Source organism: Talpa occidentalis, unplaced genomic scaffold (assembly GCF_014898055.3).
Source record: "Talpa occidentalis isolate TD23 unplaced genomic scaffold, MPIMG_talOcc4v2.1 talOcc4.17, whole genome shotgun sequence".
NCBI classification, from domain to species: Eukaryota; Metazoa; Chordata; class Mammalia; order Eulipotyphla; family Talpidae; genus Talpa; species Talpa occidentalis.
This window is the reverse complement of record NW_023601754.1, coordinates 45547738-45572110: the sequence shown is the minus strand read 5'-3', so window position 1 is coordinate 45572110 and position 24373 is coordinate 45547738. Positions and strand designations below refer to the sequence as shown.

Sequence of the window (24373 nt, the reverse complement as noted above, 5' to 3'; positions counted from 1 at the left end):
TTAACTCCTTTATTTTCCGGGAGGCGGAGATCAGGCGAAGAGGCAGAGACTAATCCTTACAGGCGAACTGTCAAATCCAGGCGTGGGCGAGGCGTGCCTTCCGGCAAAGGACTGGAGCTGTCACGTGAGGGTCTGCGGTCAGCTGACTAGCTTCCCAGTTCCGCAGGGAGGGACAGACCAGCCGGCGACTGCTGCTGATTGGTGGAAGAGGATGCAGAAAGGGGACACTTTGAGGGTTAATCCTTGACGGTGTCACGTGGGCTACAGTGAGGACGCACCCGGAAGAGAGTGGCGAGCCCAACACTTCTGTATGCGCATGCGCTGAGGCTTCGGGTCGGCTATTGGAAGCCGTGAGTCACAGGGCGGCTGGCGGAGGCGTGTCCGGAGGGGCGCGCGCCGCTCTCTGAGGCCGCTGGTTGGCTAGCTCCGATCACGTGGTGCGGGCAGCGGGCGGCGCGCGCGGGTGCGACGTCAACGCAATCCGCTGAGCTTCCCCGACCCGTCTACCGCGGCCCGGCCGCCGCTGAGTCCTTCGAGGGCCCGGGTCAGGCGGTTTGCTGGTTGCCTTCGCGGTCGCCATGGACAACTCCGGGAAGGAGGCGGAGGCGATGGCGCTGCTGGCCGAGGCGGAGCGCAAAGTGAAGAACTCGCAGTCCTTCTTCTCGGGCCTCTTTGGGTAACATACGCGCCGAGGGCCAGCGGGCACCTAGGCTGAGAGGACGAAGGGGTGGCGGGGTGGGCGCCAAGGGCTGGGCCCACGTGGACGGGGGGGTTCCGGCATGAGATGACCTGGTGACCTGGCGTTAGAGGGGACACAGGCTGAGGCCCCGGGGCCCCCGCCAGACCATGGCGACGCGGTTTTAGAAAAGACACCCGGAGATGGTGGAAGGGCGAGGAGATCCTGGCCGAGGCGATCCTGGGGCCGGAAAGGGGACCTAGGCTGAAGACAGCCCGGGAGCCGGAGAACATGGCCTGAGGCCTTTAAGGAACCCCCGGGCCCGAGCCATAGAGCTGAAGGCCCCTGGGCGAACAGCCAAGGTGAGAAGCGGTTGGAGCCCTAGGAGAAGCCGTGTGGAGGCTCCCAGAGGGGCGCCACGGGGCCTGCCACACAGGACACCTGCCCGAGGCATCGACCTTTTCAAGGACCAAGGCGGCGGGTTTTCGAGAGTGTTGGATGATGGGGATGAGGGGGTCAGGGTTCATGCCGTCCTGGGAGGGGTGAGCCGGAGCCTGAGTGTGAGTTTTGCCTTGGTTAATGGGGACCTCAATCCCCAGTGAGAACTGAGCAGAGGAATCCGGAGGTAATGAAGTGAAGATTGAGCAGGCCTGAGATGAGAAACTAGAGATTGATGTGGGGCGTGGGAATGAGGGATGCTGGCTTGTTTAGGATTGGAGGGTCGGAAGAGAGAGATGAAGGAGAGGAGAAAACCCAAAGGGTGCTGTTGACCTGTGTGTTCCTGGAATCACGACTGGGAAGTGTGAGAAGAGGACCTGAACAGGGATGGGAGACACAACCGAGGCAATGTGACAGACATTTCACATTAAGTTCACCTTAAGCTCTTAAAAGTAGCTTTGATGACCATCCTTTGAGGAATTTCAGTGGCTGGGCGTGTCAAAAGCCCAGGTTTGAAATGTGGCTCTGTCCCCTACTTCTTGATCTTGTTAAATAGGCCTCACTATTAATACTTGCCTCAGCAGTTTGTTACTAGCATTGAAGAAGAGTGCTTAGAATTGAGTCTGACACGTGCTGAATGCTTTGAAAGTGTTAGGTATTATCAACGTTACTTTTGTCAAGGAATTTCCAGCCTGTAAGAAGCTGAGCGGGAGCCTGAGGGAGAGGTCTGGAAGGGTACAGAAGAGGGAGAGACTGAGCCATCAGGGGGAGAGGAACAGAGTGGAAGGAGTCTGGAAAGAGGGCCTTGGGACTGGGAAATAGTATACGGAAACCAGTTGGTGAGAAATGAAGGGGAGGTTCTTTCCTGGAGAGGAGATGGATCCACCCATTTTTATTTAAGGTTAATGTTTAGCAAAAGAACTTGAAAAACACCACTGAGAATGGAGAAACATGCATCAAAGGATTGGATGGATTGGGTTGATTAGGTGATTAATGTTTTATTGTAGAGGCTGAGAGTACTGGAAGGATGTGTATTTCTTCACAAGGGGAGAAGTTCAAGCACAGAGTTTTGGGGGTACGGCTGAGAGCTCAATTTTTGGGAGTAGTTTTTTTTTCCTGGTGGTTTTTGGTGGCCCTTTGGACTGGGCATTAGTGTACTGTTGTGTACCCCATTTAGCATACTGTTGAGTGTGCTTGAAGGGGCCAGTTAAGGCAGACCCTGGGACACTTGCCACCTATTTGGGAAGGCAGGATTAACACTCGCCCAATGCTAGTAAGGAGAATTGTCAAATGCTTCTAAAGCTAGGTTATGTTTTTCATGTGAAATTCCTGCCATCACCATGATCTTGGATACCTTGAGAGGAAACTGCATGAACTGGAGGCTTTTCATGGAGGAGTTGAGATGGGACCCCAGAACTCTAGGACTTATTAAGGGGTGGGGAACTAGGAGGGTATTCTAGGCAATGGGAATTATACAAGCAGGGGTGTGGCATCAGGGGAGATTCTTCCCAGAACAATGGGAAATGAGATCCAGAGGGTCCAGAGATGGGTGCCCTGGAGGAGAGGCGTCCCCCTGGAAGATGAACTGGGAGTTGTGCCCTCTGGTTGCTCCAGGCAGAGGGACAGCTTGAAGATGTGTGAAGCTCGGGATCTAAGGTTCCTTGTTAGCATATAACGTTAGAATGTGAAGAAGGCAGAGGTGAAGATGAACAAGGGTGAGGGCCTTTCAAAAAAGGACTTGGACTTAAGGAGGGGGGAGGCAAGCATTGAGTTTTTTTATGAGCGCTTGTCTTAGCTTGGGCTGCTATAAGAAAATTCCATAGCAGAATTTTGTTTTCATAGTTTGAAGGCTGGGAATCTAAGATCATGGTGTTGGCAGATGTTTGGTGTGGACCTTCTTCATGGTGAAGAGGCCAGGGATCTCTCTGGCCCCTCCTCCTCCCTTTCCAAGGACTCACTGAATACCAGTCACATGAGTTCTCCACTCCTGACCTGATCACCTCCCAACTGCCCCACCTCCTAATACACATCATCTTGGAGGAAGAATTTCAACATGTGCCTTTGGGGGCCAGGACCACACACACATTCATGCATAGCAGACCCAGTCCTAGAGGTCCCCACTTGCCTTTAGAAAGGACTGCAACAGCTGGTGTGGGGAGGGTGAAGGAAGTGCCAAGAATCTTAGCAGATCATGTTTATTAAGTGCTCACTTTGACTCCAAGTCAGGCCTGGGCCAAGCACTTTACCTGTGTCCTTGCATCCAGTCCTCAAAAAATCCCTGTGGAAGTAGACAAAGGAACGCTTAGAAGAGTTGATGGATTGCAGTTTCCCAGTAAGTGGGAGATTGGCGTTCTGACCTGGCCTGTCCCAAAGCCCTCATGGGCACTGTGTTTAGGAAGGCTCTTGGCCATCTAGGGAGCACCCCCATCCTCCCTCCCTCCACATGGCAGGGTCTCCAGACATTTGAAAGAAACAGCAGGTGTATTCATCCCAGGCCCTTCTGGCTCCAAGAGATGTTGCTGGTGCCCAGGGGATAAACAAGGCCAGAGCAAGAGGACAGGGGAGACCACAGACACAGATGGGGCCTGTCTGCGGGCTGGCATGTTGTGTGAGGTCAGCCCAGGACTGAGGACTCAACTCAGCCAGTGTCACCACTCCTAGCGCCTCCTCCCCTTGGAGCTGGGGTTCCCTGTGTTCAATGTCACACCTTTTTTCAAAGGCCTTGTGGCATCCGGAGACTGGGAGAGGGAGTGTGAGAGGGAGTGTTGGGGCTCAGCTCTGAGTCCCACGCCTTTCAGGGACCTCAATGTGGCCTACATTCCAAATTGAGAGGTCTCTATCAAGGCAAGAGTCAAGTGGGACCCCCGCTCTCCCCTAATTGGGGCAGCCCCACATCCTTGGGTATTACTGCTGCCTCCTCTGCTTGTCATGAGTTCTGGCCTGCCTGACACTAGGGGGCTTTGGAGTGTCAGTCACCTTCCTGGGAGCCCAGACCAGCTTGGTAGCAGCTCAGAGCCTATTCTGTGACTTCCCTCCTGCTCTCTCCTCCCCCTCAACTCCCCAGCCTTTTCTCTGGCCCGCGGGTGGGGAGCTGTGGGGGAGTGGGGGCGCAGCCCGACTGCTGCTTTGGAAACAAGAAGGTGGCACTCTCCCAAGTGAAGCGCTGTGATGCTGCAGAGAGGGCAGAGACAGGCACACTTTATTTCTCCTTCCTGCTCCTTCCTGCTCCAGATGATTTGGCACACCTGTGCTTGTGCCCCTTTGGGGTGGAATGGGGTCTAAGCAGTGGTTGCGTTCTGGGCTTTTCCTCACCCCTTATTTCTTCCTCCCTCCCCCTCCTCCAAATCCAAAATAAAAACTACTTTCCACTTGAATGCCAGCACTTGTAGAAGTTTCCTGATCTAGGAAATGACTGTCATGGTAATACCCACTGAGCAGATGAGTTTGCTCTGTCAGGTGGTGAGTGCACAGGGCTCCACTCGGTCCCTACTGCTTCACTCCCCACGTTAGTTGTAGGCATTGTTGTTGGAAGTTGAGCTAGAGGTGCTAGAGAAATAGCGATGACCGGCTGTTCTGTGTGCAAACAGCACGTTCCTGAAGAGCAAATATTGACAAATCAGTTCTTGCTTGAGTCACTCAAAGGCACCAGCAGCGCCCCCCATACCCCCACACTTCCCCAGACCTCTGGGGCTTTCGTGAGGGAAGAATTACTGCTACCATCTACCAGGGTGGAAGGCCCTTAGCTTGGTCAGGTGTAGGAACCACAGCTCCAGCTTTGCTTTAGGACTACCGCCACCTGCAGTGCTCTAAGTCCCTGGCACGGTCTTCAGTGGGACCAGAATGACTCAGTGTCCTGCCAGCTGCCAAGACCCATAGTTGAAAACTTGACTTCTCTTGCCCCTCGTCAGAGTGGAGTTTCTCCTGAGGGGACACTAGAGGGCGATGGCCCTATCAGTCTAAATTGCTAAGGGGTGGGATTGGGATGGGAGAGCCAAGCCCTGTGGAAACCGAAGGGGCAACACTTAGCTCATCTGGGGGTGGAGATTTGGAAATAGGTGAGCATTTCTAGAATCTGCTCTCTGTGAGCCTGATAAGAGCTGAGAGCGAGACTCAGGCTTGCCGAGCACTTGCTGTGTGCAGGCCCCTCCCTGCCGCCTGCTCCTGCTCATCGAGCAGCCCTGCTGGTGGAGGTCTTACCCGCCATTGCTGAGGAAACTGACGCTGTGAGCCACATGTGAGCCCAAGCCAGTCTGACTCCATCCCCACCCCCTTTCCACCTCTGTGACTCAAGAATCCCCATTGCCAGCTGACTGGTACCTTTTGGCGCCTATTTCTCCTCCTTCAGACAGTAGCAACCATTTGAGCACCTGCTCTGAGGCATGTTTTGTGCCAGGTACTATCTCTCCTCTTCAGGGGACTTCTCCCAGGTGGACTTCATGGTTTCCATTTCGCTTGCATCTTATCCTCACGGAACTCCTCCCAGATGGGCTTCATGGTCTCCATTTTACTGAAGCTCAGAGATACACAGCCCATAGCAGGCTGGGACCTTGTCCACTTCCTTGTATTAATGGGATGGAAGCTTTTCACATCACTGAGGGAGTGAGAGTCCCAGCAGGAGTGGGTGGCCCAGCCTTCAGCTTCCTGGCAATGTAAATGTGTACAAGCCCCTCCGCCTCTCTGAGCCCCAGCTTCCTTCTCTGTGAGGCAGGGATGATGCCCAAGGGGTTGAGTGAGGAGCTCTGTGCTCCTTCCACAGAGGGCTAGGAGGCCGTCATTGTGAGGGATGGAGATGATCACATGTGGAGAGCTGCGCTGCATCTGCAGACGGGAAGCGGCTAGGCTGCTGGGTCCGATCTCCCTGGTGCCTTATGTACTGACTGAAAATAGCGCAGGGCCTTCAAGTCTGAGGAGAGGACCAAGGGCTTGTGGCTATGGCCCGGCAGAAGGACGGGAGGCACAGGGATTGTAAGAACCAAAAATGTCCATCCGCCCATCCGCCCAGTCTCTTGAGGTGCTTAGGAACTACAGGTGGGGTGGGTGGGTGGGTGTTGCTGGGAGCCAGGAAGTGCCCGGGGGACGGAGGAAGGAAGGAGGGAAGCTGAGACTGCCCTGCAGAAGCCCCTGGCCCTGGTCCCACATTCCTGGCATGCTTACTTTTCTCCATATGGTTGTTGCTGGAGGTTTGGTGAATTGTGCCTGGGAAGACCTGAGACTTTCCTCCACCAGAGGGGGAGAGCAAAGCTGAGCTGGTAATTATAGACAGCCCTGTACCAGGCCAGCCGAAACCAGTTCCCTCTATTCCCGGCTCTGAAGCACCCGCTGCCTGTGGGATGGAAGAGCTAAGCAGAGGCAGCTTGGGGGAGGTCAGTGGGGGAGGGACAGTCAGCTGTCACATGAGCTGTCACCCAGCTCTTCAGAAGAGCCGGGCTCAACTAGCTTTTCTGGATCCTGTGCAGGAGGCAGAGGGAGGAGGCCTGGTTTCTCCCCCTCAGAGAGGCCACCCTTACAGCTTGACCCAACCTGACCTAGGTGAGAACTGATACAGTAAACTACGCAGGTTGTCAGTGTGGGGAGACAACTGGTAGAACAGGGAGGCTAGGGGCTTTTTCCATCCGATCATTCTTTCCCTGGCAGAATCCCTCCTTTTTCATCACAATAGGGCCTAAATCCTACTCTTGGTCTCCAGCATGGGCTGCCCCCACTCTTGCCTGCCTTATGGATGCCAGCCCCTGTGCTATAGCCACCCTGGCCCACTGCTGGTCCTTGAACTGGCCAAATTTATTGCTGTTGCAGGACCTTTGCACCTGCTATGACAGCTGCCTGGGTGGCTTCTCTCTCCATGGATGGCTCCTCCATCATCCTTGAGGACCAACCTCCCTCAAGAGCAGCTTTCCTGACCCTTCCACTCCAAGAGCCCTCCATTCCCCTGGTCTCTCCAGTGCTTCATCTCCCTGAAACTAACTTGCTGATTATCTGTTCACTGAGCACTAGGTCCTTCTCCTTTGTTTACTCCTTTGTCTCCAGCGCTGGGTACATAATAAATGCCCAGAAATTTGTTTACTTAATGAATAAATGGCCTTGTGAGTGGCTTCTCTTTCCAGATCTGTCACTGACCTTAGGCAAGTCACTTTCCCCCTTTTAGATGTCCACTTCCCTCTATGAGTGAAGAGGGTGGAACTCCAGAGAGTCCCCTGTCAGTGCCAGCAAGGAAATGGGAGTATTGAGGGGAAGGAGGAGGCAGACCCAGAGACTTGAACAGCTGTTAATTCCTTTCTGGCTTTTCTGCCTAACAGTTAATCGCTCACTGAGCTCCAAGTTGGCCCTGCCTAGTCTGGGATCAGTCCTGGCAGCTGACAGACTTGTGTTCTGAGTCTGCGCTTTCCCACTGAGCTGAAACAAAGCAGCCGGACCAGCTCTATTCATTGTCCATCCCCTGACTCTGGGCCTCTCTGTGGGCTGAACTGGCCTGGGCCATTTCTGTTCATAAGGGAGCTGATATATTTTCAGAGAATGGGGCCAGATAAAGGATTCAGTCACACCCACAAAGAAGAGAAGGATGTGCTAGGGGATCCATGGGATAGGTAGAACTGTGAATGGTCTGTGGATGCACCCGTCCCCTTTAAGAGAACATTCCAGAGGGAGTTCCCCAAGGATTTTTGCAGCCAGACCCCAAGGCTCTGTTATGAAACTACTTTAGCCAGAAGCTTGTGAAAGTTCCTTACCTCTCCAAGGTCGGAAGTGGGCTCTAGAGAAGTCCCTCCAAACAGAGGCCCTAAGCCCAAGGTGTGCTGGGCCAGCTGGGTGAGAACCCAACAGGCTGTGTGGGGAGGAGCTTATTCCTCAGAACCTCTTTCTGGGAGACAGCAGAGTCCCAGAAGGCAGGTGGTGGGTTTTTCATCTGAAGAAGAACCTCACCCAGTAGCTTTGGATTCATGAGGCATGATTCCAGTCCCAGCAGCTCACCCTGGGGGTAGTTGCCAGCTGACCTTGTGCAGCTTGGGACAGGTGTCTCTGGTGGTGGTTTTCTAAGTGAAGGCAGATCAGCTTTTTTCTTCCCAAATACACCTCATCTTCTGCATCGCCTGGGACCATTCAAAAACCTGGTTGGGGCTGGGGATAGGAGTGGGGCAGACATACTGAGTGCAATCTCCAGGAGAGCGCTCTAGGGCTCTGGCTAGATGTTTATAAGAAGCACCACTTGTGTGTCAAAGAAAGGGGAAGGTTGGCCCCCCCTGCACTTAGGCACAGGTGCTCCTTCAGGCCGAATGACACTTGAATGGGGGTGGTGACAATGATTCACGTGGTTTTTAATTGGAAAATACTTCCTCCCCCTTCATTCCTTCAAAACACTGTGGATGTCAGTGAAGAGAATCTGAAATCGTGTGTTGGGCTCCTGAATGTGGCACCAACTCACTGGTCAGGAGGGCAGTGGGAGCTTGAATAGTACCAGGTACCCAGCCCTGTGGGTACCGCCTAGTTGGCTTATTGGCGGTTGAAGGACTCAAAGTCTGAGGTGGTGACTCAGATGAGGTACTCAGGAGGGGTGCCTGATTCAGGAAGAGGCTTGGTTACATCACTCAAAGATTGGGACGGGCGCCCCACCCAACCGAACCATACCCCTCTCTGTCTCGCAGGCCTTTACTGTTTCTTTTTTTTTTTTTTAATTAGAGGCATGTTTTTATTTATTTATTTATTTATTATATTTGTTTGTTTTGTTTATACATGCACTGGGTATAGTCAGAAGCGCGGGAGGGTGAGAGAATTCACCAGAGCCAGAGCGGGGAGCAGAGCAGGCAGAAGGACCGAAGTACACTGCTGAGGGGAGCAGCGGGTGGCAGGAGAGGTCTGCGCACCATGTGGGATCCTCCTCCGGTGGCCGGGGAGCAGCCGGGGATTGAACCGGCGCCGCAGAGGCCGCGGGCAGCTTCGCAACCCAGCGCTCAACCGCTGCGCCACCGGGGAGGCCCAGGCCTTTACTGTTTCACGGCAAGTGTTTTGAGAGTTGCTTTGCCGTTTGAAATTATGTTGTGCTGGACAACCTTGTAACTTCTTCCGTGAGTTTTTGAGGGTAAATTGCTAGAAATGTAATTCATTCCTGAACCACAGGGCCAAGTATAAATCATATATGCTTATTTTCTTTTCTTGGATAAAATAGACAAGTGGTTAAAAAAAGGAAAGTACATAAGAGGGCTGTGTAGAAAACTATCTTCAACACCCATTTCTCCACCTTGGAGACAAATGCTGTAACTGGCTTTTTGTGTAACCTCTCAGGCTTATTTTCTGTCTGCATGACATAGCCTTTATATATATACGTGTATGTTTCTCTACTTCTTCCTCTCTTTTTTGTTTTAACCAAAATTGGGGACATTTTTTGTACACATTTGAAAATAGCAATTCTTTGGCTGTACCACAGTATAGGCATACCTCAAAGATAACATGGGTTTAGGGCCAGACTATGGCCATAAAGTCACACAAATCGTTTAGTTTCCTGGCACATATGAAAATTACATTTACACTGTACCGTAGTCTATGAAGTGTGCAATAGCATCGTGCCTGCAGAAAAACACGTATCTTATTTAAGCTGGGGGAAAATGGCGTCAACCAACTTGCTGGACTCTGGGTTGCCACACACCTGCAACTTGGGAATTCCCTGCGAGGTACACTGAGGCAGTAAAGTGAGGCGTGCCTGGGTACCTTCCCAGCCCTGAATTGGTGATGACCTACTTTTGGGGTGGAAAGGTCTTCCTTGAACAACTGCAATGTGCCGGCATGAGAGGAGATAAGGGGTCCAGAGCTAGGCCCCTCCCCTAGACTGCTTTGCTGTCTCCTGGGGAAAGGGAGTTTGCAAAGAGCCTGGGCACAAAGCAGCCCAAACAGGAAGTGGAAGAGGCTGTGGGGAGAGTGCCCACCAAGTCTTCCCCAGGGAGGACTCAGGCAGCCTTTGTGTGGTGGGTGGGGGTCCCCTGAGCCTGTTGTGAAGGCCTGGGCTGCATCTGGCCTTGGGAAACCTGACTTCACAGGGAAATGGTGGGTGACGGGGCCAGGGACACCTCCACTGTCACGGCTGGGGTGAAATGCTTGCTTGCTTTCTGAACCAGGCTAGATCATCTCATCTTCTTCCCCCTTTTTCTCTCCCCAGAGGCTCATCCAAAATAGAGGAAGCATGCGAAATCTATGCCAGAGCAGCGAACATGTTCAAAATGGCCAAAAACTGGAGTGGTACGTGATCTTTCCAAGAGCCCTTCCATGGCTCGCTCTTTTCTCTCCCCTCAGCTTCCAGGCCTAAGAGCTGGCCAAGAGGTCATCCTAATAGTCCTCTCCTTTTATAGCATCTCTGGCATCGGAAACCTCTTGGCCCATTGCCCGGTCATTTTGAACCCACAGGCTGATTTTACAACTTGCGCCAACAGGGCCTTTGAGAAGGATAGAAGAGATAAGGATAAATAGATTATCGAATCCAGATGAGTGGATGGATGAGCTCCTTGAGGGGGTTTCTCCTTAAAATCAGGATGTCATGTTTCCCAAAACCGTTCCCGCCTGCTACCCTCTGAGTTCTGGGCTGGGGGAAGGCAGGGGGTCATTTGGATGGTCACAGCTACCATTCAGTGCTCACTCAGTTAAGCCTGGAGCTTGTGTTGTTAACCAATCAGAAATTGAGGCTTGGGGCCTCCTGGTGGCGCAGGGGTTAGAGACAGCACTATCAGGCTATTGCCAGTTGCTGCAGGCCAGGAAGCAACCCACATGGCACAGCAGACCTCTCCCTCTCCTGCCTTGCCCGCTGCTCCCCTCAGCAGTGTTTTTCAGTAGATCTGCCTGTTCTGCTCCCCACTCTCTCTGGTAAATCCTCTCACACACACCCCCCCCCACACACACCTCTGGCTTACACCCCAGTTCTTGTATGCATAAATAAATAAATCTTAAAAAAAAATAAAGCCGCAGCTTGTCCCAACCCCTGGCCCAAGAGGATAGAACTATTAAGTCACAACCTTGAGAAACCAGAGCTCTGACTCAGGATCCCCGAATGCTTAACCTGCTGTGCTAGTGGCTTCATTACATCATCAAAGCCAGAGTGACTTGGGTTTGTTTGTGTCAGAGCTCAGGCTGGCCGGGTGACTCTGGGGAAATCATGTGGCCTCTTCTAATGTGTTTCCTCCTTAGCACAACAGGGACAGTAAGACTTCTGAACCCTGGGAGCCCTGGAGGTCAGCCCACTTGGCCAAGGGCGATTCCTCAACGGCTGTGAGCACCATTCCTTGTGTCTGTCAGCAAGGTCGCCTCCTGCTTTGTGGTGGGAGGAGAAGCTCTTAGTGGCCTGGGTCACCAGATCCGCTAACTGGAGGAGTGCCTCCCTGGTGCCCAGCCCCACCTTCTGGTGCTCTCAGCCTGAGAGAGAACACGCATGGAAGCTCACACAACTCCCACAGTACCTCCACCCAGCCACTCATATGCCGCCTGAGACTCCGACCTCTACTGATGGGCAGCTGTTTGGTGGCCTTTCTGACTTGACCATAGGGGTGTGGTTAGACTCTGGCAAGGCTGGAGCTGGGTGGGCAAGGAAAGAGAGAGGTGGCCTGGGTGGTGGGCCTGCAGGGAAGGGCACAGAGGCAAGAAATCTGTTTGGCAGCCACCTGAGGGCTTGGAAGAGAGGACTAACCCACAGGGCTGGTTTCTCAGCAGGGCTATTAAACATCAGCTGGAAGGATTAAGGATGTGTGATTATTAGTGGTTGTCAGATAAACATAAGTAATTTCATCTGTCAGTTTGTCTTATATGAGCAGTGTTTGACATGTTGAACTTTGACCATTAAATCATTTGAATGTATTTTTGTTTTTATTTATATTCAATTTTTATTTGTAATTGACAAAGTTAAGTGGGAATTCTCAGTGTTTTTGAACCAATGTCATGCTTTGGAAAATTCTGAATATTAGTTTTAATTTACTAAACGTTGAAAGAACTGATGGTTGAAAAATGATTAATATATGGTAAGATCTATAGTTCTATTGAACAATAAAAATGTACTCTTCTTTCATTTAAAAAAAAAAAAAAATAAGCCAAGACATGGCTGGGACCTGGGCAGGACTTTCTGACCAAGAAGTAGATGAGAGGTGGGATGGGACAGTGGGGGCACAGGGTAAAATCCGTTTGCATCTTTCTCAGGGAATATTTGAGCTTTCACAGCATATATTGTGCAGCAAGCCAAATGCTGTGTGTATTTTTATACTCCCACCCTGAAAAAATTGCTTTAGAGAGAAAAATAAATAATTTAAATCACATGAATGTTGCTTTTTCCACAAGATTTGTGCCCCCCCCCACACACACACCTATTCACACAAAAGTCCTAGTCTTTTTTCCCCAATGATACTACCTTTCTTGAAAATTTTTAACTCAAGTATGGAGGCCTTAAAAATTATAAAGAAATGCTACGTGATGAAAACCCAGGTGTACTGCCTTATAGTCATGGATGCAGCTCCCTTTGAGTTGGAGGTGGCTGTCAGTGCTCCCTGAGAGAAGCAGAGACAACACGTATGATCAGAATAACTGGGGACTCGGGGAAGGTGGTGGGGCTCAGCCGCTTTCAGGACAGACTGGATGTTAGGCCTGGTCTCCACTCCGTCAGCCCATGGGCACTTGACCCCCCCCCCCACTAGAATTCATGATGTCCCCATCCTGCGTCCCTTTCTGGAAGTGAAACTTCTGGAGGGAGCAGATCTTTTGTCCCTCCTTCCTCTTCCCCTAACCCCCACCTCCCTCCCCTACCACTCCTCACATGCCTGTGGTTAGTATGGCTCCTTGACTGGAATGCAGAGAGAGAAGTCAGGAGAATTAGACAGGAAAACCTTCTGGAGACCAAGGAGAGAGACACCAGACTTGGAGGGGGCGCATAAGAGGGGAGTGTTGTGTAGTTGAATCCTGAATGACCCTCTTCCTCCATGATTCATCCTGTGCAGGCACTCTGCAGTTCCATATTCCACCCTGGCCAGGACATGCTCAGCCTCCTCAGCTGATGCACATAATATGCTCTGTGGTTCTTGGCCTTGTCTGCCTTCTCCTTCAATCTTTAGATGTGGTGGCCCTGGAGATGTTGGCAAAGACTTTGATCAGGGACATGGGACTAGCTGGGCTTACTCTGACCCACTTTCTGTACAGCTGGGGCTCAGGAGATTTCCCTGAGGCGGCGGCCTCCTCCATCAGAGACCCCCGTATGGACCACCAGAGCCTCAGTGCAGGGGCCAGGCAGGGGCCAGCCTCTACCTGGACCTACCCAGTCCCACCCCTTCCTCTTTCCAGGACTCCTTCCACACACTTGAGAGCTCGCCCTCCTCCAGGCCTTATCTGTGGCTGTAAAGCATGAAGCCCAGCTAAGGCCAGGATCCCTTTTTCTTTATTTTCCAGCTGCCGGAAATGCTTTCTGCCAGGCAGCCCAGCTGCACCTGCAGCTCCAGAGCAAGCACGATGCAGCCACCTGCTTTGTGGATGCCGGCAACGCCTTCAAGAAAGCCGACCCCCAAGGTGAGGGCCCTGGGCCACTGGGCTAGCTGCCCAGGGCACCTGCTGAACATCGTGTGGGGCTGTCCTCAGGTGTCCGAGTGGCTGTTTCTCTGGTGGCTGACACTCGATAGGCTGGCGGGCAGGGCTGGTGATCTCACTTCAGCATTGGCTCCCTTCCGCTGGCATTTGCATCCCGCCCAGAGCCTCCCCCTTCTTCGTGCGCTGCTGATGGCTCCCCTCCCAAAACCCAGGAGCATTTGGGAGTAGGAGTTAGATTTCAGACCCACCGCGTGCCAAGGAGAGAGGAAAATCTGTTCTGTAGTCGGAATTAACATGCAGAAGGGGGGTGTAAGGGGCTCTAAGACCAGCCAGGTAGGAGTGCAAAAGGAGCGGAAATGATCCTCACCTGACCCCCAGTCCCCGAAATCTGAGAGCAGAGTCCAAGAGGCAGTTTTCAGAAAACAGTTCCTTCCAGTGAGAGAGCAGTGGGGACAGAAGCCCAGTTGGGCACAGACTCCATGAGAAAGCTCTCTCAGGGCCTGAGATGGAAGCCCAGTGGTTCAGTGGGTTTGGAAGAGCTGGGCTTCTAGTTGACATTTTCATCTTGGTGCAAGATAAATAGGTACCTTCTATTTTAGCAAGCAGTTTCTTAAGAGTGGCCTTCTGCAGTCACTGTTCTCCCACACCATGATGGGAAATAAGTGAATAGTAATTTTTTTAAAAAAAGAAATGCCTGGGCCTCCCCAGTGGCACAGCGGGTTGAACACAGCTCTGTGAAGCTGTCCACAGCCTCTGCAGTGCAGGTTCGATTCCCGGCTGGCCAGGGAGATACCCACATGGCGCGGGAGACCTCTCCTGTCTCGCCCACTGCTCCCCTCAGCAGTGCTTTCAGTCTGCCTGCCTGTTCTGCTCCTAGCTCTGTCTCTGGTGAATCCTCTCACCATCCCGCGCCTCTGGCCTGTACCCCAGCTCTTGTATAAATACATAAATCTTAAAAAAAAAAAAAATGCCTAGTCTTGGAATAATGGCCTGCCCTTCCTGAGCAAGGCCAGTGTCCCAGGCACATTGAGGCCTTCGAGAACCACCAGCCCCTCATGTGCCGGCACTAGGCCTTACTGTCATGGGCATGTCATTGCTGCTGTCGAGGACCTCGTGTCCACAAAGATTTGATCTCCACATAGACTGAGCAGCCAGGGTGACTCACAGATACAGCCTAAGTGGTCACATGGTAGGCTTGGCCAGCCTTCTGCTGCGGCATTTGGCTGTGGCCCAGCACAGAGTGGAGCACCCCTGAGTGCTCCTGGGCCTTGGGCTACAGTTGGCTGTGTGGGAAACATGATGATGACCCAGGTCAACCCTGGGTCTTTTCAGTGCAAATTACCCAGAGGAGTCAGCCTCCCTCATGGAACCCTGTCCCCCAACCTTCCCTCTGTTCCTGGGGGATCTGGTTGGCCTGGAGATGCTGCCCTAGCACCTGTGACATTCAGTGGCTGCTCCAGAGGGACTGGCAGGACTTGTTTCTGGGCTGGGAGTTGAGTAGCAGGCTGTGTGACAAGTGCCCAGTGCCACTTGCTGTCAACAGCCCCTGGATGTCCCTCAGACAGGCCCACCTAGTATCATGATGCGGTCAGGCGGTGAATCTCTGCAGGGTGCATGTTGGGTGCTAGAGTCAGGGATGTTGCCCAGTGCCTGTCCTTCGGAAATACCGAAGGTGGGGAAGTCTAGGAATTAGATGCGGTGATGTGCCATTGCGGGCACAGACCAGCTGTTTCCTCTGGGGATCAGTATCCATTGGTGGGGAGGGGCTGTATGTGATAGGGGTGACCTTTCAGGAAACAGGAGGAGAGCCTCATTTGGGTTGAGCCAGGAGGGGTATTCAGTCTCCCAGCTTTGTAGCCTCACACCTGCTTGCCCCAGTTGTCATCTGGGGTCTAGGAAGTGGCACATTTGCACTGTGGAGCTGACAACAACTTTGTTTTGGGATCAGGCTAGCCTCACAAAGGCCCTTGGCAGTCTCAATGTGGTCTGGAGGATACAGTCTCAAGCGCTTGACCCTTGGGACTTCCTTTCCTGTGGGTGAAGCACACACTAAGTGAGACAAAGCACAGCCATGCCCAGTGCAGCCCAGGCCTGTGGTAACTGCCCAGGAAGGGATGGCCCTTGGCTCCCATAAGAGGGAGTCCTGGCCCCAGGTTCCCCCTTGGCCTTGTGCCTTGTGAAACAACTTGGGGTGATTTGGAGCCAAGCCTAATTTCCCCCAAGCAGGTGGCCAGCTCTCTGGCACCTTGGCTGGTAGCCTCACCTAGCACAAAGGCCTCTATCTGATGTCAGCACTGCCTACTGGATTCCTGGGGGGTCCTCCCCTCAAGAGGCAGCTGTTGCTGACTTACCTGGAGGCCTGCCAGATCCAGCAGGGGCGGAATGAAAGGATTTGGCTCTCCTCAAGGAATCAGCCTTGATTGAAGAAGGTGGAGCCTGTGGCCATCAGTGTCCCCTGGGGTTTCCCAGTCGCTGCAGGCTGTTCTGTGGACTCAAACCAGGGAGGTCTCTTACCTGCCTGCCTGATAGCTGGACCCAGGTACCTGCAAGTGCGTGTGAGTATGAGGCCCCCCTTCATGCCCCACCCCATGTTACCATTCTTAGAGGCCCACTGTATACCAGACTTGTGACCTCTTCTCTCATCCATTCCACTTCCATGTGGAATTCTGTAATTTGCCCCTATGTTACTGAGGACCGACTCCTGGGAAGTGGTGGGGACCCCTGCAGTGGGATGGGGAGGCAGCTGAAGCCCAGAAGGTAGGTCGAGGCTCCTGGGACACCCAGTCTCCCTAGGTTGGCACTTTCCCCTTCCTGGGCCTCCCCCTCAACCTGGGCTGGATCTTTCCCAGAGCTTCTTCCTGACTCCAGCTTTCTGTGGGTGAATAGAGGAGGAGGCAAGTGCACTGGGTTTTGCTCTGCTTGACCTGAGGTGACCAGGGAGTGTACCTGCTGCTGAGCCCTTGGTCCTGGTGACTGGAGGAGATAAGCTTGGTGGTAAACAGTGTGTCAGCAGCTCGTTTGCTAGTGTGCTTGCTGAGGTGGTATCTGGCAGCCTGCCACTTTCAGGGACAGCTGTCCAGGACTGAGGAGCAGGTGTGAAGGGAGTGTAACCCATGAATCCGTGTTGTTGCTGCCTGGGGTAAACAACCCCCCCCAACCCCCACCGCTGCCCCTGCCTCAGCCTTGCTAACAACCCTCCAACCAGGGTCTATGCCAGCAGGCCTGGGGCAGCAGCTGCTCAGAGCTTGTCCTGGCAGGGATCTTCCAGCCTCTTCCCCCTGCGGAGCTCTAATGTCCCTGGGATCAACCTTTGCTGTCTCTGCCTGCAGCTGCCAGGGCCAGGCTGGGTGTCCCAGGCCTTCCTGCCAGAGAGGGAGCCGCAAAGTCACTTGGGTGGAGCTGGATAGGTGTGGGAGCTCACTCCTCATCCTTATCATCCTGTGGCAACCCTACTGGCTCATCAGTCACTTCTAGAAATGCTGTTACAAAACGTGTGTGTGTGTGTGTGTGTGTGTGTGTGTGTGTGTGTGTGTGTGTGTGTGTGTGTGTGTGTGTGAGAGAGAGAGAGAGAGGGAGAGAGAGAGAGAAAGTAACTGTTTTCTGATTGTTCTTTGGCCTCCTTTTTTTCCTTCCTTTCCTCTTCCTACTGTCTCAGGCTTCCAGCTGCAACCTTAGAACCTTAACTGACTGAAAAAAAAAAAAAAGAACCTTAACTGACTGATGTGCAGTCTCCAAGTCTTCGGGGGATTCCCAGAGACCTTTCAGAATTGTCCAAAACCTACAGATTCCCCTCCCCCAGAGTAGCACTCACAGACACCCACTTTTTGCATCAAATCTAGGGCACTGGTGGACTCCCAGTCTAAGACTAAGCACCTCTGTTCACATGTTTCCTGGGAAGCTCCTGGAGTGCAGGCTGACTAGGGACCCCGGTGTTGGGCCAGCAGCCTTGCCATGCCCTGGACTGCCTCTTCCTAGCTCCAGCTCCACATCCTGCAGTCTGTCCAGTCTCTCTCTGCAGCCCCCCTTATCTCCCCCAACAACCTTCTTCTCTCCTGAGATGTATTAAAACAGTGTTAAAAAAATTCCGCCCCAAGAGCTCATCTCTATCTGCTAGAAAATGCCTCCCACTCGTGCTTCTCTCTCCTCCAAATAACTTGTCAAAAAAAAAAAAAAAATGCCATTCCCAAATTTAAAATCTTGCTAGAGATAGTACAACAAAGGTAGCCCAGTTCTTCTCAGGTGCCATCTGGGGCAGGGAAGTGGGAACAAAACCTATGGTTTGAGGGCCAGGGTCACAGTGCCATGTGGAGGAGGGCATAGGGGCTCTGCAGTGCCGAGGTGTGGCAGGAGAGAATGTGTTGATGCCAGCTGAAGGGGCCACAGTGTCAGGGCATCAGCCTCCTCCTGCCCTAGATGGAGGCCAGACATGCAGGGAGCAAGGGCTGACTCGGGTCTCACAATGGAAAGGGTGGCAGTGGTGTAGCTGGCCAGCAGCTCTGTCCTTTGATGACAGTCCCTGGGTGATGCCATAAGCCTGCCCTGTCACTGGCTACACTCTCTGGGATGGCTGGGAAGGGGGTCGTATAGTGGAGTCTGAGGGTGAGGACCACCACATTGGCAGGGCTGGCGCCTAAAGCACGTACCCAGTAAGCCACAGTCTGACCAGGTCTCCTGGATTTCAGGGCTTCCTGCACCTTCCCCGCCCAGCACCAGAGAGGGTAGCCTGGGTAGCCTGGCAACTCTGAGTGCCTATTGATCTCCCTGCAGGCAGCCTCGACAGCCTCTTCCTCTCCTGGGCTTCCGCAGAAATGACTTCACTCTCTCATTTCTCCTTCCACCCCCCTTTTCTCTCCCCAGAGGCCATTAACTGTTTGATGAGAGCAATCGAGATCTACACAGACATGGTGAGGCTCCCTGCTTACCCTGGCTCTCAGCTGAGGCCCCTATTGTCTCCCAGCCTCTCCTTTCATCCCCCCGAGTACCAAGGGCAGGTGGGGAGAGGGCGGGTGGGGGTGCTGGGAAATTTGGGTCCTCATCCAGCACCCCATCTGCCTGACTCCAGGTGGCAGCTCCTAGCACAGCACAGATCTGAGGCTCCCCCAGGTTCCTGCCTCTGGCCTTCCAGGGCCATCACCAATCTTATTTGTAACAATTCAGTTATTGCCTTGCCGCACTGTCTCATTTGATCAGCAGCTCACAGCAGGGAGCTGGGACTACGGACCCTACTCACTGGCAGGGCAACGCTGCAGTGCTGTTGTACAGTAGTGACAGCAGCTCCTTCTGTTGAACCAGGCCCATCAAGCAGAGTGCTTCTGTCCTCTGGCAGAGCCCTGTGAGGGCTCTCACTGCCCGCTTTGACAGTTAGGAAGGGGGCTTGGACCTCTGGTGGCTTGCCTGGGACAGATGACTGTATGCAGAGTTAATGAGGCCCAAACTGGGTCTGGCTGAGCCCAGGGCCCTGGGGGGGTGGGGGTGGGGAACAGAACTGTGGGCCTGGACCCCCGCTGGGTGGAGGCAGGTTGGGGATACCCAGCCCTCAGAGCTGGAGGCTTCCTTGGGAGAAGCTGTGGGGAGGTGTGGACAACGGGCGGTGTGGAGAGTGGGACATGGCCTGGGAGAAGGGTCTCCTACAGGGCCACACTGGGGAAGGGGGAGCGAGAGGGAGGCTATTTCTGGGGCGGAGGGGGGCCTTCAGGCCCTTGGCCTGGTTTCTCCAGAGCTCCTGCCAGGTGATGGTGGGCTTGTCCATGCTTCTCAGAGCCATCTGTCAAATGCTTCCTGAAGGCCAGGGCTTCTGCCAAGCACCTCCATACACATTGGCTATGGTGACTCCCCAGCAGCCTGAGCCCTGGGAGCAGGAGGGAAGTGGAGACAGGAGGTGGGGGGGAGACTGGCCTAGGGGCAGCAGTCAGACCCTCCTTGTTGGAAGTCCTGCATCCCTCTGTCCCTGTTCTCTGCCCCCCATCTTCTGTATATCTCACCTCCAGGTGCAGCTAGGGAGCTGGGAGGCCACCAGCTTCGGGGCGGGATGGGGCAGTGCACTCAGGTGTCACTGGTCACAAGCGACCCCTTCCCATGTCCCACCAGGGCCGATTCACCATCGCGGCCAAGCACCACATCTCCATCGCTGAGATCTATGAGACGGAGCTGGTGGACATCGAGAAGGTGGGTGGCTGGAGGGGGTCCTGCCTGGCCGAAAACAGGAAGGGCTGCAGTGACCAGTGCCCTGGGACCGGTGCTCCTCTGTTCCTTCCCCTTGGAGCTTCTGAGTACTGGACCAGGGGTGTGCGGCCCATGGCTGCCTTGGTGCTGCCGCCTCACCCTCCTCCTTCCTGGTGTCTCCCAGGCCATCGCCCACTATGAGCAGTCTGCAGACTACTACAAAGGCGAGGAGTCCAACAGGTACCCAGGCGCCCTGCTCCCCTCTTGCCTTCCCAGCCAGCATGAGCCCCACCCACCTCCCTCTCTACCCCACACAGCTCAGCCAACAAGTGTTTGCTGAAGGTGGCTGGCTATGCGGCACAGCTGGAGCAGTATCAGAAGGCCATTGACATCTATGAGCAGGTGAGGAAGTCCCCGTCCCTGTCCCCCCCACCCCACCAGCCCTGCCCTGCAGGGGCACAGTGCTCCAGAGTTTGGGAGGGAGTAGGGAGAGTGGTTGAGGCCTAAAGTAGCCATAGGCAGTTGAAGATCCCATCAGAGGGGGTAGGGCCGCAGGGTCCCAAGCCACAATGGGAGGGAGGGAGGATCACATGGGTATGCAGGCCCCCCTCTGCTATGTGCAGTGGGCTGGGTGGGCCCTGGCTTCTCCGTGGGCTCAGCCTGGCCAGGAGAAAGGCAGGCAGCTGGCCTTGGAGGAGAGTGGGGCGGGTCTTGCCTCTCATGTTCCCACAACCTGCCACCCCTCTGCCCACTGAAGAGCCAGCCTGCTGTTGGGCCTGACAGCGGGGCCGCCTACTCCCTTCGTCTCAGGCACATCAGGAGGCCCACAGACACCTGGCCCTGTGGCAACACCCCCCACATTCCCTGACCCTTGATTACTTACGCAGAAGTTACCCACTTTTCCAAGGCTGTGTTCTGGCTTCTCTGGCCTCGGAGCCCTGGGTAGCAGGACCCTGCTATGGCCCCAGACTCAGTTCCCAGCTCACCCCCAAGTGTCTGGCAGTGACCTAGACCCTCTGGCTGCCAGCTCTGAGCTCATAGTGCCACTTCCCTGTGCCAACAGGTGGGAACCAATGCCATGGACAGCCCCCTCCTCAAGTACAGCGCTAAGGACTACTTCTTTAAGGCAGCCCTCTGCCACTTCTGCATCGATATGCTCAATGCAAAGGTGAGCCCACTGAGATCTTCCCACCAGCCAGTGACCACCCTAGAGTACCATCAGCACCTGCCACCTGCCTTCTGGCCCCTTCGAGGGCCAGCACTCTCACCCTCTGGCTGCTGACAGTCAGCTTCTAGAGCAGAATGGCTGTTCTCACTGGGACCTTTCTGTCCCTGTTGTCACCTGCCTTCCAGCATTTGAGTTTCCAGCTCCCAGCTAGTGCACCCGCTGTGGGCTCTTTACTATGTGGGGGTGCTTTTTTAATCCTTTACACCATAAGGTTAGCACTGCTGTCACCCTGTTTTGACACTGAGGTGAAGACACCAAGGCTGAGATGAGTCCCTTGTTCAAGGCTACATGGCTAGTAAACTGCAGCCTCGGGATCCCAGAGCTTTCTGACTCCCCACCCACCCCACCTCCACTTTCAGATCTTCTAGGCAAGAGAGGGAGGGTTTAGCAACGAAGTGGGAGAGTTAAAGGGCTGATGCCGCAGCCTGCATTGGCCAGAGTTCCCTCACTGGTCCGGTCTGGCCCACAGCCATGGGACTCTGCTCACTGGGATTTCTGGGCTCTCCAGCTGCCACCCCCAATCTATAGATTATCTGAACCATAGATCCCCTCCCCCTTTGTGCAGGCTTCTGGCAGGCAGGTGAGAGCAGGGACTCTGGTGCCAAGCTGGTTCAGATTGCCACCCAACTGTGCCCTGGGCAGGCCACTGCTCTCTCTGGGTCTGTGTCCCATTTTCAAAAGGGGTCATCGTCATTGGACCCTCCCCCGGGATCTGTAAGAGTCAGGTGTGACTGCATGTAGGATATACTTCTGTGGGGCCCTTGTTTTTTGTCCCCCACCCTGGAAGACCAGGCGGGGGGGGGGGTGTCACTACCCCGCATCCACCTTGCACCCCCTCCCTCCCTATAGCTGTCCCTGCAACCATTCTGGTGCTCAGCTCCCTGAGGTGAGCCAGGCACTGAGGCTGGGGGTGGGGCACAGAGCTGACTCAGGGCCCAGTCCCCTCGTCTGCCAGACCAGCGGCTCCCAGGTTGCCTAATTGCTTCTCCCCTTCTTCCACCCTCCCCTTGCTCAGCTGGCTGTGCAGAAGTATGAGGAGCTGTTCCCTGCCTTCTCGGATTCCCGGGAGTGCAAGCTGATGAAAGTGAGTGTATCACCCAGGCCCCTTCCCTCCCGGGGTTGGGGTGGGGGGTGTTTGAGGTGGGGGGTTTGAGGTGGGAGGGGTGGAGGTCTGGAGATTTGGGCTCCAATTCGGATGATCACCAAGGTGTGTACAGAGTAGTTCTCAGGGGTCTTGTTTTGTCTTCCCTCTTCCACACTCGGTCTCAGTTTTCTATATGAGACCTAAGATTTCATAGATCTGGCACTGCTGGGCCTGGGGGCAGAGCTGGGAGACCATGTGATCTCTCTCTCTCTCTCATACACACACACACACACAAACACAGACACACACGTGTGCACACATGCGCACAGTGTTGTCAGTGAGCTTGAGAGTGACTTCTGATGCAGACACGTCCCTTTCTCATTCTTTCTCAGTCTGGTTCCCACCCTCCCCCTTCACTTCCACTCACCCAGACAGTGTATGCCTGCATCTCATCCGGGTCCTCAGCCAGCCTGAGCCCTGAGCCCTTTCTGCCACTATCTTGCAGAAATTGTTAGAAGCCCATGAGGAGCAGAATGTGGACAGCTTCACTGAGGCGGTGAGTGACTGGCTGTCTCAGATACTTTCCCTGTGAATCTCACTCTTCATTTCTGGCCCCAGCCCCTAAATGATTGTCTTCCTCCACTCACCCAAGAATCCTCACAAGAAGAAGTGCAGGGAGTATTCTCCCCGTTTTAGAGATGATGGCACTCTAAAGGAGGCTTGTCTTGGGCCTGCCTTTGGGGGCAGAGCTGGGATTCAGACCCACACCAGATGCTCCCGAGGCCAAGGTCATATTCCACTGGAAGCAGCAGTTGAGGGCTGTCCCCCCTCCTCAGGCACTTGGGGTCACCCAGAAGATATTGGGGAGGAGAGAGGGAAATGTGTTGTGTCATCTCTGCTGGAATCATAGGTCCTTAAATAATGGCAGACCCCCAGCTCCCTCCTACCTGGACCTTGGGTGTGGAAGGGAGCAGTGGGCTTGCTCTGGCCTCCCTCTCCCTAGGGCACTTGGGACAGGCCTTTTCACCTCTCCAGGCCTCTCTTTCCCATCACACAAGGAAGTGGACCTCTTGTCTTTTGGCTACAAAATCCTTTTACTCCCCCCAAGGAAGCCTTATATCCAGCCTAGTAAAGACAAAAGGGAGCCACACACATAGAGCACACCCCACCCCCACCCCCGCCTGGCTTCTTTCTCAGGATGTGCCTGAGACATATCTAGAGAATGCTAAGGCCAGAAATCCTGGCTTCAGGGTGGGGACAGTGAAGGAACCAGGCCAGGTGTGGGACACCACCCCTCTTGTCCCCGCCACCACCACCGTGTGGGCTGCAGGTAAAGGAGTACGACTCTATCTCGCGGCTGGACCAGTGGCTCACCACCATGCTGCTGCGGGTCAAGAAGACTGTCCAGGGTGAAGAGGAGGACCTGCGCTAAGCCCTGCTCTTGGTTTTCCTGCCCATCTGCCCTCCCCTGGCAGGCCCCTCCAGCGAGGATCTCAGGCGGAAGCCGGGGCAAGGTGGGGGCCTGAGACCTTGGCTGTGAGCCCTTCCTTCCTTCCCACCTGAGGAGGCTCAGGAGCCACCGTGTGGGCTCATCTTGGCTTCGGGGACACCCTAGGCCAGGGCCTGCTGGCCAGTCACCTCTGTTCTTGCTATGTCCCTCACCCCCACCCATTTATTTAAGCTCCCAGAGGTGCCCTTCCCCACCCAAAGAACAGAATCCTTGACACAGACATACCTGCTGTGGGTGCTGTCGGGGTCTGGGTCAGCTTCTGGCCCCCATCTCCCGACCAGCTGAGTCTTGAACTGGATTCTCTCCCCCACTCTTGTCTCCCAGCCCAGCTCTGAGCACATGTAGCCACTGAGATTTGCTCTCACCACTGGGGGTGGCCTCCTTCCCCCCAGCCTCCCGCAGCCCCAACCTCTCAGGATAGACCCCAGACCCTGGAGCTCCAAGGGTGGTTCTGCACCCGCCCATATCACCTTCCCCAGTGCTTTGAGGTTTGTCAGTCAGAAGCTGCAGCTGGCCCAAGAAAGAAAATTAAAAAACAAAACAAAACACTTTTGCATGAGTCTCTTCCTCTTTGCCTCTGCTCCCCACTTCATCCTTAAGGGCTGTTGTCTATCTTCCTGTCCTTCCTAATCCATGTCTCCTTGGGCTCTGGGTACACTGTGTGGGGAGTGGAGACTTGGCTGGGTCAAAGCAACTAGGGGAGGGGATGCCTAGGGATGGTGGGAGTCCAGGATGTCAGATTTGATT

The 24373-nt window shown here is 54.2% G+C and overlaps 1 protein-coding gene across 1 annotated transcript; it reads left to right on the top strand.

Moving 5' to 3' along the window:
• Positions 1-430: 430 nt before the first annotated feature.
• Positions 431-24211, top strand: NAPA (NSF attachment protein alpha). The gene is made up of 11 exons (XM_037516864.2): positions 431-676; positions 10254-10333; positions 13508-13624; positions 18500-18546; positions 19730-19807; positions 19989-20044; positions 20122-20206; positions 20868-20972; positions 22048-22116; positions 22622-22672; positions 23447-24211. The coding sequence occupies exons 1-11, from the start codon at positions 579-581 to the stop codon at positions 23546-23548; spliced, it is 888 nt and encodes a 295-aa protein (XP_037372761.1). The 5' UTR covers positions 431-578; the 3' UTR covers positions 23549-24211.
• Positions 24212-24373: the final 162 nt, after the last annotated feature.